This window comes from Scyliorhinus torazame, chromosome 9 (genome assembly GCF_047496885.1).
Source record: "Scyliorhinus torazame isolate Kashiwa2021f chromosome 9, sScyTor2.1, whole genome shotgun sequence".
NCBI classification, from domain to species: domain Eukaryota; kingdom Metazoa; phylum Chordata; class Chondrichthyes; order Carcharhiniformes; family Scyliorhinidae; genus Scyliorhinus; species Scyliorhinus torazame.
The window spans coordinates 2,125,664-2,137,797 of NC_092715.1; the positions used below are offsets into that span (position 1 = coordinate 2,125,664).

The 12,134-nt window shown below is 45.0% G+C and overlaps 1 protein-coding gene across 3 annotated transcripts in view; it reads left to right on the forward strand.

The window, feature by feature from the left end:
- LOC140429045 (nipped-B-like protein) overlaps positions 1–12,134 on the forward strand; it is an 817,118-nt gene that overhangs the window by 207,382 nt on the left and 597,602 nt on the right. For 2 of the 3 annotated variants that reach the window (XM_072515574.1, XM_072515576.1), the window contains exons 5-7: positions 667–784; positions 8,817–8,971; positions 10,637–10,762. In XM_072515574.1, coding sequence (XP_072371675.1) covers positions 667–784; positions 8,817–8,971; positions 10,637–10,762 — 399 coding nt within the window. The remainder of the gene's footprint in view (positions 1–666; positions 785–8,816; positions 8,972–10,636; positions 10,763–12,134) is intronic. The other variant, XM_072515575.1, reaches the window with a different exon arrangement.

Here is a 12,134-nt window from a genome sequence, read left to right on the forward strand (position 1 = left end):
GCACTAATGCATAGAATTAATCGATAACAATATTGAACATTGCCAACAGCTAACCGATACACTGATTTATGAATGTTCTTTAAGGCTATTTGTTTGAGGACACTTGCAGTTATGTCAAGTCCTCAGCTAATTGTTACCCTCTCCACTGTATTTAATGTGACCCCATTGTAACACATGCAGACACTTCTGTACTGTAGTCAGCTCCTCTCTGCATACATGTATACACAAACTGTGGTCTAATCTGTTGGTGCCTGTGATTCAGAGTCTTCAGACCGCAGTAAGGAGCCTGTACAACAATCCTCTTCTTTGCTCAGCTGCATGGCAGTTTCCCTCATACTCCAGCCAGTGATTGAGTTACCTTTGCTGGCGAAAATGTTATCATGCCGCGAGTCTGAGAGTTGCGGGGTCATTCCTAATCCTACTAAGTGGTATTTCTGTATTTGAGTTCTGGACTGGAGAGGTTACAGTGCGTTTGTCTCAGCAACACCGCTAACAGACATTATCTGCTGCTGTCTGTGGGACCTTGCTGTGTACATATCGGTGCCCCATTTTCTTACACTAATAAAAGTAAACTCTTTGGGCCAACCTGAGGATGTGAAAGGTGCTTTATAATTGCAAGTTTGTTCTTTGAATTGGCTTCACTGTAATGAACTTGTCATGTTTCAGGTATTATGCAACAACAGATCATCCAACACCAACAGTACAAACTACCCCAGAATTCCATACATGGGAGCCCTGCATCCTCCACTTTTCAACAGTCCACAATCTCGCACAGCCCTTCCAGGTAATTTGCAGCATATCATCAAATTGGTAGAATCTCTGGGACTTACTTTAATAGTGACTTGTATTTAAATATCATGGTTAATAGTAGTGTGCAATTCTCATTTGTAATAGTTGGCAGATGAAAAATAAGGTAGTGCAGCTCTTCAGGTAGTTGTGTGCCAGCTGAAAAAGGTGCTGACCCCCAAAATCTTGTGTCCCATTGCTTGATCCAATATCATGTTCCAATATTGTTCGTTCTGGGTGGTAAAAAGGAGAGTTCTGTCATTCTGCTGATGACACAAAGGTAGGAGAGTAAGTTTGAAGAGAACATGAGATTACATTAGATGAGTGAGCAAAGATCTGGCAAATGGTGCACCATGTGGGAAGATGTTAAATTGTCCATTTTGGCAAGAAGAATTAAAAAAATAACATATCGATATAAGTGGTGAGAGATTGCAGACCTCTGAGGTGCAGAGGGATATGGGAGAATCTAGAACTAGGATTCATGGTTTCAAGACCAATGAGGAAATTTGTTTTGCAGGTTGAGTGTCTTTGGAAATGTTGAAAAGGCAGTGGAGGCAGTGTCTTTGAATATGTTTCAGGCAGGGGTATATAGGTTCTTGATAAGCATGGGGGTAAAAGATTCTCGGAGGGGGGGGGTGGGAGAAGGTGGTGCAGTGGTTAGCACTGCTGCTTCACGGCACCGAGGACCCTGGTCGCTGTCCGTGTGGAGTTTGCACATTCTCCCCGTGTCTGAGTGAGTCTCACCCCCACCCAACGATGTGCAGGGTAGGTGGATTGGCCACGCTGAATTGTCTCCTAATTGGGGAAAAAAAAGAATTGGGCACTTTAAACGGGCGGCAGGAATATGGAGTTCAGGTTAAAATCTGATCAGCCATGATCTTATTGAATTCCTGAGGCATTGAGTTGCCTACTCCTAATTGTATGTTTGTAGGCTCATATCTCTGCCATTCATTGGTTTAAATAGTGATTTCAGTGTTTGTTTCTGCTTCATTTGTTCAGCTTCCATGTACATGGTTAAGCAGCATCTTGGTTTTGAAATCCTCACATTTTAGATCTCCAACATCTGCAGTATTCTTTTATTTAAAATGCTGATCATTGTTTTCATATCCCTCTGTGCGTCACCTCTCCCCATCTCAGTCATCTTCCCCCCCCATGTGCCACAATTCTTCAAAATATCTGTTATAGCCTCGAATTATAGCCTCTTGAAAACACGCCAAGCCTAACCAGCCCCTCTCCATAGCTCAAATGCTCCATCCCAGGGAACATCTTGGGGAATCTCCTCTGCATCCTCTCTAGTGCATTACATCTTTCCTATAGTGAGGCGACTGGAAATAAACACACTACTCCAGTTGTGGCCTAACCAAGGTTTTGTCCAGCTCCAACATATTGTCCCTGCCTTTGTAATCTATGCTACACCTGAAAAGGCAAATGTCCAAGTCATATAAATAGCAGATGGAATTTAACCAGGGCAAATACGAGGTGATGCATTTTGGTAGATCCAATTCAGGTGGGAGCTATAAAATAAATGGCAGAACCATCAGGAGCATAGAGACACAGAGATCTGGACGTGTAGGTCCACAGATCCTTAAAAGTGGCAGCACAGGTGAAATGGTGGTAAAGAAAGCATATGGCATGCTTGCCTTCATAGGACATGGTATCAAGTATAAAAGCTCAAATTGTTAGTTATATAGAACGTTCGTTAGGCCACATTTGGAATACTGTGTCCAATTCTGCTCACCGCACTACCAGAAGGACATTGAGGCTTTGGAGAGAGTACAGAAAGGGTTTACCAGGATGTTGCCTGGTATGGAGGGCATTAACTATGAGGAGTGATTGTTCTCTCTAGAGAGACGGTGGCTGAGGGGCGACCTGATAGAAGTTTATAAAATTATTAGGGGTATAGATAGGGTGAACAGTTGGATGCTTTTCCCAGGGCGGAAATGACAATTACAAGGGGGCACAAGTTCAAAGTAAGGGGGGGACAGGTTCAGTGGAGATGTGCGGGGGAAGGTTTTTACACAGAGGGTGGTGGTGGCCTGGAATGCAGTGCCAAGTGAGGTGGTTGAGGCAGATACGTTAGCGACCTTTAAGACTTCTACTGCCCTACCTGCATCAATCATCTTAGTGACCTTTTTCGAGGAGGTCACTAAGATGATTGATGCAGGTTGGGCAGTAGATGTTGTCTATATGGACTTCAGTAAGGCCTTTGACAAGGTCCCTCATGGTAGACTAGTACAAAAGGTGAAGTCACACGGGATCAGGGGTGAACTGGCAAGGTGGATACAGAACTGGCTAGGCCATAGAAGGCAGAGGGTAGCAATGGAGGGATGCTTTTCTAATTGGAGGGCTGTGACCAGTGGTGTTCCACAGGGATCAGTGCTGGGACCTTTGCTCTTTGTAGTATACATAAATGATTTGGAGGAAAATGTAACCGGTCTGATTAGTAAGTTTGCAGACGACACAAAGGTTGGTGGAATTGCGGATAGCGATGAGGACTGTCTGAGGATACAGCAGGATTTAGATTGTCTGGAGACTTGGGCGGAGAGATGGCAGATGGAGTTTAACCTGGACAAATGTGAGGTAATGCATTTTGGAAGGGCTAATGCAGGTAGGGAATATACAGTGAATGGTAGAACCCTCAAGAGTATTGAAAGTCAAAGAGATCTAGGAGTACAGGTCCACAGATCACTGAAAGGGGCTACACAGGTGGAGAAGGTAGTCAAGAAGGCATACGGCATGCTTGCCTTCATTGGCCGGGGCATTGAGTATAAGAATTGGCAAGTCATGTTGCAGCTGTATAGAACCTTAGTTAGGCCACACTTGGAGTATAGTGTTCAATTCTGGTCGCCACACTACCAGAAGGATGTGGAGGCTTTAGAGAGGGTGCAGAAGAGATTTACCAGAATGTTGCCTGGTATGGAGGGCATTAGCTATGAGGAGCGATTGAATAAACTCGGTTTGTTCTCACTGGAACGAAGGAGGTTGAGGGGCGACCTGATAGAGGTATACAAAATTATGAGGGGCATAGACAGAGTGGATAGTCAGAGGCTTTTCCCCAGGGTAGAGGGGTCAATTACTAGGGGGCATAGGTTTAAGGTGAGAGGGGCAAAGTTTAGAGTAGATGTACGAGGCAAGTTTTTTACGCAGAGGGTAGTGGGTGCCTGGAACTCACTACCGGAGGAGGTAGTGGAGGCAGGGACGATAGGGACATTTAAGGGGCATCTTGACAAATATATGAATAGGATGGGAATAGAAGGATACGGACCCAGGAAGTGTAGAAGATTGTAGTTTAGTCGGGCAGTATGGTCGGCACGGGCTTGGAGGGCCGAAGGGCCTGTTCCTGTGCTGTACATTTCTTTGTTCTTTGTTTGTTCTTTGACTTGTCTGGATAGGCAAATGAACAGGCAGGGTATAGAAGGATACAGGCGGTTGGTCTAGATAGGACACGTGATCGGCGCAGGCTTGGAGAGCTGTTCCTGTGCTGTTTTGTTCTTTGTATATGCCTCCCTATTAACTTGTCCTGTCACCTTCAGGGATGTGTAGGCAATCATCCTAAGATTCCTCTGAGCTTCCTAGTGTATTCCCATTTATTGATTACTCCCTTGTCTTGTTGCTCTTTCCAAAGTGTATTGTCTTACATCTTTCAAGGTTAAATTCCATCTACCACTGATCTGTTCATCTGACCAACCTGTCTGCATAATTCCTGAAACTGAAGACCACCTTCCTCACTATTAACAGCCCTGACAGTCTTCGTGTCATTGGCAAACTTGTTATTTCCACTCCCCCACATTCTCATCTATATTATGAATAAAAGGGACCCAGTACGGATCTGTGTGGCAATTGTTGTTGCTGTTTTATATACACTTAAGATATGTTTCCATTTAAGGAACAATCAACTTAAAATACTGCCTCAGAGACTTCAGATCAGGCGTTCGCACGGCCCGACTCTGAACTGGATTTCATTTCATTTATCATCCATGGCTTCGTTGGGTAAAGTTTAATGGTCTTCAGTTCTATTCCGCATTTTCATCCTGACTCGAAACATTAGCTCCATTCTCTCTCCTCTGGGCAGCGCAGTAGCACACGTGGCTAGCGCTGTGGCTGCACAGCGCCAGGGTCCCAGGTTTGATTCCCTGCTGGGTCACTGTCTGTGCGGAGTCTGCATATTCTCCCCGTATCTGCGTGGGTTTCCTCCGGGTGCTCCAGTTTCCTTCCACAGTCCAAAGATGTGCAGGTTAGGTGGATTGGCCATGCTAAATTGCCCTTAGTGTCCAAAAAGGTTAGGTGGAGTTATTGGGTTATGGGGATCGGGTGGAAGTGAGGGTTAAGTGGGTCGGTGCAGACTCGAGGGCCGAATGGCCTCCTTCTGCTCTGTATGTTCTATGTTCTATGTAAATGCTGTCAGGCCTGCTAAGGTTGTCCAGCATTTTCTGTTTCGGTTTTTGTCGCCACATTTTCACTATTTGGTTATTGTAGTTATTTTTCATAGACCTGGTAAAATATCATAAACATTCAAGATTTCAGTTTTGAGTCATCAATAGCATTATCTCACCAGCTAGCCCACTTGAATCTGCAATCCCTCTTGAGCTCAGCGATTCATCTAATTTCTATAATTGTTCTGATGACAAGTGATGAAAGTATCAAAATCTCTAGCCATGTACAGGTGTTTTCATTAACTAGTTATGTACAGTGAAGATGTTTGAAGGTGGTTAATAGTTGAGGGATGTGCTCTTATCAGGACTGCCCAGTAACAATTCCTGCAAGCCCAAGTTCACTACCAAAGCATCTACCTCTATTTTGGAGGTTCCATCAGTTGCATGTTTTTCACTACATTGGGAATTATATTGCAGGGCTATGGATAATGGGCAGGATGGTGGATTAAGGTCAGGATGAGATCAGCCAGGATCGAATGGCGGAGCAGACTCGATAGGCAGAATGTCCTAATTCTGCTTCTATATCTTACAAATTTATACAGTAAAGAAGAGGCCCTTCGGCCCATCAAGTCTGCACCAACAAAAATCTACCCTAATCTACATTAATCCCACTGCCCAGCATTTGGCCCATAAGCCTTGAATGTTATGACATTTCAAGTGCTTTATCCATGTATTTTTTTTAAAGATTGAGGTTTCCTGCCTCAACTCCCCTCCCAGGCAGTACATTCCAGATTCCCACCACCCTCTGGGTGAGAATTATTTCCTCAAATCCCCTCTAAACCTCCTGCCTTTCACCTTAAAAAATTATGCACCCTTGTTATTGACTGTTCAGCAGCTGCTTTCTTTCATCCCTGACCATGCCACTCAGAATCTTATGCACCTCAATCAGGTCCTTCTCTGCTCCAAAGAAAACAACCTGAGCTTATCCCACCTCTTCGTAGAACAAGAGAAAGGACAGCAAGGAGAACAAGTAAAGTGATAGACCGGGAAATCAAGGGTCTGTATCAGATAATGACACTTGTATATAAAAAAATAATAATCTTTATTATTGTCACAAGTAGGCTTACATTAACACTGCAATGAAGTGTAGGGACGGAACAAGGCATGTTAAAAGGACTAGCCTTAAGGTTTTGTACCTGAACGCGCGGAGCATTAAAAATAAAATGGACGAATTAGTTGTGCAGATAGATGTAAAGAGATATGATATAGTTGGGATTACGAAGACATGGCTCCAAGGTGACCAAGGATGGGAACTAAACATTGAGGGCTATTTAGTTTTTAGGAAGGACAGATGGAAAGGAAAAGGTGGTGCAGTTGCATTGTTGATTAAAGAAGATATTGATACAATATTGAGGAAAGATACTAGTACAGATGATGTGGAATCTGTCTGGGTCGAGTTCAGAAACACGAAGGGTCAAAACTGCGGTGGTAATGTTGGGAATAGCATTAGACAGGAAATCAGAGATGCATGTGAAATGAAATGAATTAAAATTGCTTATTGTCACAAGTAGGCTTCAATGAAGTTACTGTGAAAAGCCCCTAGCAGCCACATTCCGGCACCTGTTTGGGGAGGCTGGTACGGGAATTGAACCGTGCTGCTGGCCTGCCCTCGTCTGCTTTAAAAGCCAGCTCTTTAGCCCAGTGTGCTAAACCAGCCCCTGGTGTGGTGAAGGAACATGTGTGATTATGGTACATAATGCACATTGCTTGTAACAGATGGCTGGGGAAATGATTTACTTTTATTCTTTCACGGGATTTGGGTGTCGATGGCTCAGCCAGCATTTTTATTGTCCTCGGAAAGGTAGCGGTGAGCTGCAGACTTGAACTGCTGCAGTTGGTGTGGTGTAGGTACATCCACTGTGCTGTTTGGCAGGGACAGGGAGTTCCTGGATTTTGACCCAGTGACACTGATATTGTTCCAAGTCTGGATGTGTGTGGTTTGGAATGGAACCTCCGGGAAGTGGTGTCCTCAGTCTGAGTGAAGTAAACTGTTTCCGCATTCTGGGGAGTCAGGGGTTCATACAGGACAGTCAGCATTGCTTTAAGGGGTGGTCATGTCTGACCAACTTAATTGAATTTTTCGAAGAGGTGACCAAATGTGTAGATGAGGACAATGTATTTGTCTTGGTCTACTTGGACTTCAGTAAGGCTTTTGATAAGGTCACACTTGGGAGACTGATAGCGTAGGCAAGAGCTCGTGGGTTCCAAGGAAATTTGGCAATTTGGATCCAGAATTGGCTGAGTGGCAGGAAGCAGAGGTGATGGTCGAGGGGTGTTTTTCTGACTGAAATCCTGTGTCCAGTGGGGTCCTGCAGGGATCAGTGTTGGGGCCCTTGCTGTTTGTGGTTTACATAAATGACTTAGACATGAATGTAGGAGGGCTGATCAGTAACTTAGTGGATGTTGGAGTGATAAACAGTGAGGTGATAGCTTTAGATTACAGGAGGCTTTAGTTGGGCTGGTCAGATGGGAAGGGATCAGGGGTCATGGGGAGATGGCAGGAGAATGGGGATGAGAAACATATCAGCCATGATTGAATGGCGGAGCAGACTGAGTGGCCTAATTCTGTTCTTATATCTTCTAGTCTTTTGTAAATGGAATTCAATATGGATATGTGTGAGACAAACAAGGCGGGGGAATACATGATAAATGGCAAGACCCTGGGAAGCACCGGGGATCAGAGGAACCTTGGTGTGCATGTACACCCGTCCCTTAAGGTAGCAGAGCAGGTGGATACAGTGGTTAAGAAGGCATATAGTATACTTGCCTTTATTAGCCGAGGCATAGAGTTTCAGAGCAGGGAGGTTATGCTGGAACTGTATAAAACATTGGTTAGGCCACAGCTAGAGTATTGTGTGCAGTTCTGGAATCCACATTATAGGAGGGATGTGAGTGCACAAAGAAAAGTACAGCACAGGAACAGGCCCTTCGGCCCTCCAAGCCTGCACCCACCATGCTGCCCCTCGAAACTAAAATCTTCTACACTTCCGTACCCCTCTATTCCCATCAGAGGAGATTCACCAGGATGATGCCTGGGCTGGAGCGAGATTGGATAGACTCGGATTGTTTTCCTAAGAGCAGAGTGTACTGAGAGAGGACATGATTGAGATATTTAAAATTGAGGGGCATAGATAGAGTAGACACGAAGAAACTTCCCCTTGGTGGAGGGATCAATGCCCAGGGGGCATAGTTTTAAGTTAAGGGGCAGGAGATTTAGAGGGGATGTGAGGGAAAACCTTTTCACCCAGAGGGTGGTGGGAGTCTGAAACTCGCTGCCTGAACGGGTGGCGGCAGAGGCCCTCATAACATTTAAGAAGGAATTATATGTACACTTGTGATGCAAAGGCCAAGTGCTGGAAAATAGGCTTGGAATAGTGAGCTGGTTGTTTTTGACTGGTGCAGGAATGGTGAGCTGAAGGTCCTTTTCTGTGTAGACCTCTATAATTTTGACTAATCAGTGGACTCCAAACTGGTCACTGCAGTTCTCCGTTTAGGAAAGCGGGCTTGCCTAGTCTTGGTTTCCACATTACCGCATACTATGAATGAACTGAATAAATGTGGGAACTTGGGTAAGCTTTGTTTCCTTATTGTTTGCAGTCGATTTGTACCACCTCAATCAAGTTCGACCAACAGATACATGACTCAACAGAACAGTCCTGTACCCAGTCCATATGCTCCACAGAGCCCTCCAGGTTACATGCAATATCCACAGCACCCTCCAAGCTACACACAGCATCAGCAGATACAACAAGGTAAGAGCTGATAATTGGTGACCTGTGGTCATGTACAAATGTTGAATCTTGGCTAGAAGCTAGATAGTTTAACCGATTTACTGGTTAGAGTCTTCGTGCAATTTGCCTGCCCAAATTGAACTTGTGAAGGATTAGCCATTCTTGACCAGGAATTATCCATTCTTGACCAGGATTCTACGTGGGGTTGGATATGCTTTGTCATAGTTTGACTTTGGAATAGAGTAATATATGTTCTTGAGTACAACTTCAGAGGTAAGGTAGTAAGTGCTCCACAATAGATGAGGCTCCTCTTCCCCACCCCTCAATTCCAGTGTTTCAGTGCACCACTGAGACAGAGCGAGGTATTCCAGTGCACCACTGAGACAGAGCGAGGTGTTCCAGTGCACCACTGAGACCGAGCGAAGCGATCCAGTGCACCATTGAGACAGAGCGAGGAGGTCCAGTGCACCACTGAGACAGTGAGGAGGTCCATTGTTCCAGTGCACCTCTGAGATAGAACGAGGAGGTCCAGTGCTCCAGTGCACCACTGAGACAGAGTGAGGAGATTCAGTGCAGCACGGAGATGGAGCGAGGAGGTCCAGTGTTCCAGTGCATCACTGAAATAGAGCGAGGAGGTCCAGTGCACCACGGAGACAGAGCAAGGAGCTCCAGTGCACCACTGAGACAGAGCGTGGAGGTCCAGTGTTCCAGTGCACCACTGAGATAGAGCGAGGAGATCCAGTGCACCACTGAGACTCAGCGAGGTGTTCCAGTGCACCACTGAGACAGAGCGAGGAGGTCCAGTGTTCCAGTGCATCACTGAAACAGCGAGGATGTCCAGTGCATCACTGAGACAGAACGAGGAGGTCCAGTGTTCCAGTGCATCACTGAAACAGCGAGGAGGTCCAGTGTCCCAGTGCATCACTGAAACAGCGAGGAGGTCCAGTGCTCCAGTGCATCACTGAAACAGCGAGGAGGTCCAGTGTTCCTGTGCATCACTGAGACAGAGCGAGGAGGTCCAGTGTTCCAGTGACCACAAACAGCGAGGAGGTCCAGTGCTCCAGTGCATCACTGAGACAGAGCGAGGAGGTCCAGTGTTCCAGTGCATCACTGAAACAGCGAGGAGGTCCAGTGTTCCAGTGCATCACTGAAACAGCGAGGATGTCCAGTGCATCACTGAGACAGAACGAGGAGGTCCAGTGTTCCAGTGCATCACTGAAACAGCGAGGAGGTCCAGTGTCCCAGTGCATCACTGAAACAGCGAGGAGGTCCAGTGCTCCAGTGCATCTCTGAAACAGCGAGGAGGTCCAGTGTTCCTGTGCATCACTGAGACAGAGCGAGGAGGTCCAGTGTTCCAGTGACCACAAACAGCGAGGAGGTCCAGTGCTCCAGTGCATCACTGAGACAGAGCGAGGAGGTCCAGTGTTCCAGTGACCACAAACAGCGAGGAGGTCCAGTGCTTCAGTGCATCACTGAGACAGAGCGAGGAGGTCCAGTGTTCCAGTGCATCACTGAGACAGAGCGAGGAGGCCTCGTTGGTGAGATTCATTTGGGGAAATCAAAAATGTTTCTTGCTACCATAATTTATTCTTAAGTGAAATTTAAGAATATATGAAGTTTTTGGGGTGGAAGTGAGGGTTCATAATTCTTGCTCGGAGTTCTGAATGCTTGTTTTTCCATCCTTAGAGTTGCATGGTTCCCCTCTGGTATCAGGTCCTACGTATTCTGGGAGCCCTCAGAGACCTGTGCAACCCTGTTTGATAGTCCAGACTCCGCCTTCTCCTCAGCAGCAACAGTCAACCCCCACGCTAGGTAAAGAACACACCATTTCAGCTGTTCTGCACGTTATAGCAGGGCATGAAATACGTGGAGATGTGTGGCAAATGCGTTTACATAGTTAGGATGGCACAGTTTAGGGGCAGAAAAGGCAAGTGTAACAAGCCATTTGCCCCTAGAAAGTTGGAGTTCTTAGTATTGTGCATTGCTGCTTGGTTTAAAAAGAGGCAGGAATTCCCAGTGGGTAAGACGTTCCTTTAATTACATTAACTGCTCTGTTTAATTACAGTCAGCACTTGGCAGCTGAAGAGTATCTTTGGGATGGCTTTTTTCTTTGATTAGAGTTTCTGTGATGTTATTTAGGTGGCTTGTATTTTCAAAAAACAAACTTGTTTCTGTACTGTCAGTTGGCACTGATTTACATTTGTCCTACATAAATGCACTGAAGCCAGTAACCTATAAAGTTGTTGCGCTTAATTAACAACTAGTAACGGGTCAGTATCAAGCAGCACTTTACCGTAGTGTTGTACAGCTGAAAGTACTCATTATTGGGAAGCACTAAATCTTAAAAATCTCCTAATATTTTACAATTCAATTAGACATAACAAAAACATCATAAACTTTTCATTCCTGATGAAATCATGTGACAGCACTAAGGATAAATTTATGCAAATTATTAGTTCCCATGAAAATAGTAATCAGTAAAAATGCTTCATAATATATGGCAGACACACTTTGCCCAGAGAGTTAAGAAATGTTGGTGAAGCGCTCATTATAAATGGAGAAGAGTGGGTAATGTAACTGCACAAGCTCCTTACAAAATATTAATCTATTTGATCACACATAGACTTTTTTGCATCTATTGGATGAGCTGTGAACCAGATGTTTTGAACTTTTGTCTTATTTGATCCAAGTTTCTTATCGACCAATCCTATTTCTTCTTGCTCGCAAAGACGGCCTATTTGTACCATAACCCACCTCAGCCCATCTCCTGCTGAACGCCTTTATCATTTCTGGATTTGTTTACTTCAGTGACACCCTCATCCCTTACACATCTTCAATTCTCATCCAAATGCTGCTTGGTGGCAATGCGTTCAGCCACTTGAGTTCTGCACTCTTCCCTCCTTGTATCCTCTGCCAGTTCTCCTTTTAGACCTTCCTGAAAACCCACAACGTTGACTAAACATTTGGATCTCCGTGCGTTGTTTTGTTACTATAAAGCGCGTTGATATTCTTTTCTACATTAAAGATCTATCTATTCCAAGTTTGTTGTAATTAACCTGGGCTGGTATCATTTTCCTGGCAGAGAAATGTGCATGATGGGGATAATCTGGAGAGTATTGCTAATATTTTGAGAGAAAAAGGTGGGTTTCTAATGGTGAAGGTTTAAGTACATATTTCAGCACAT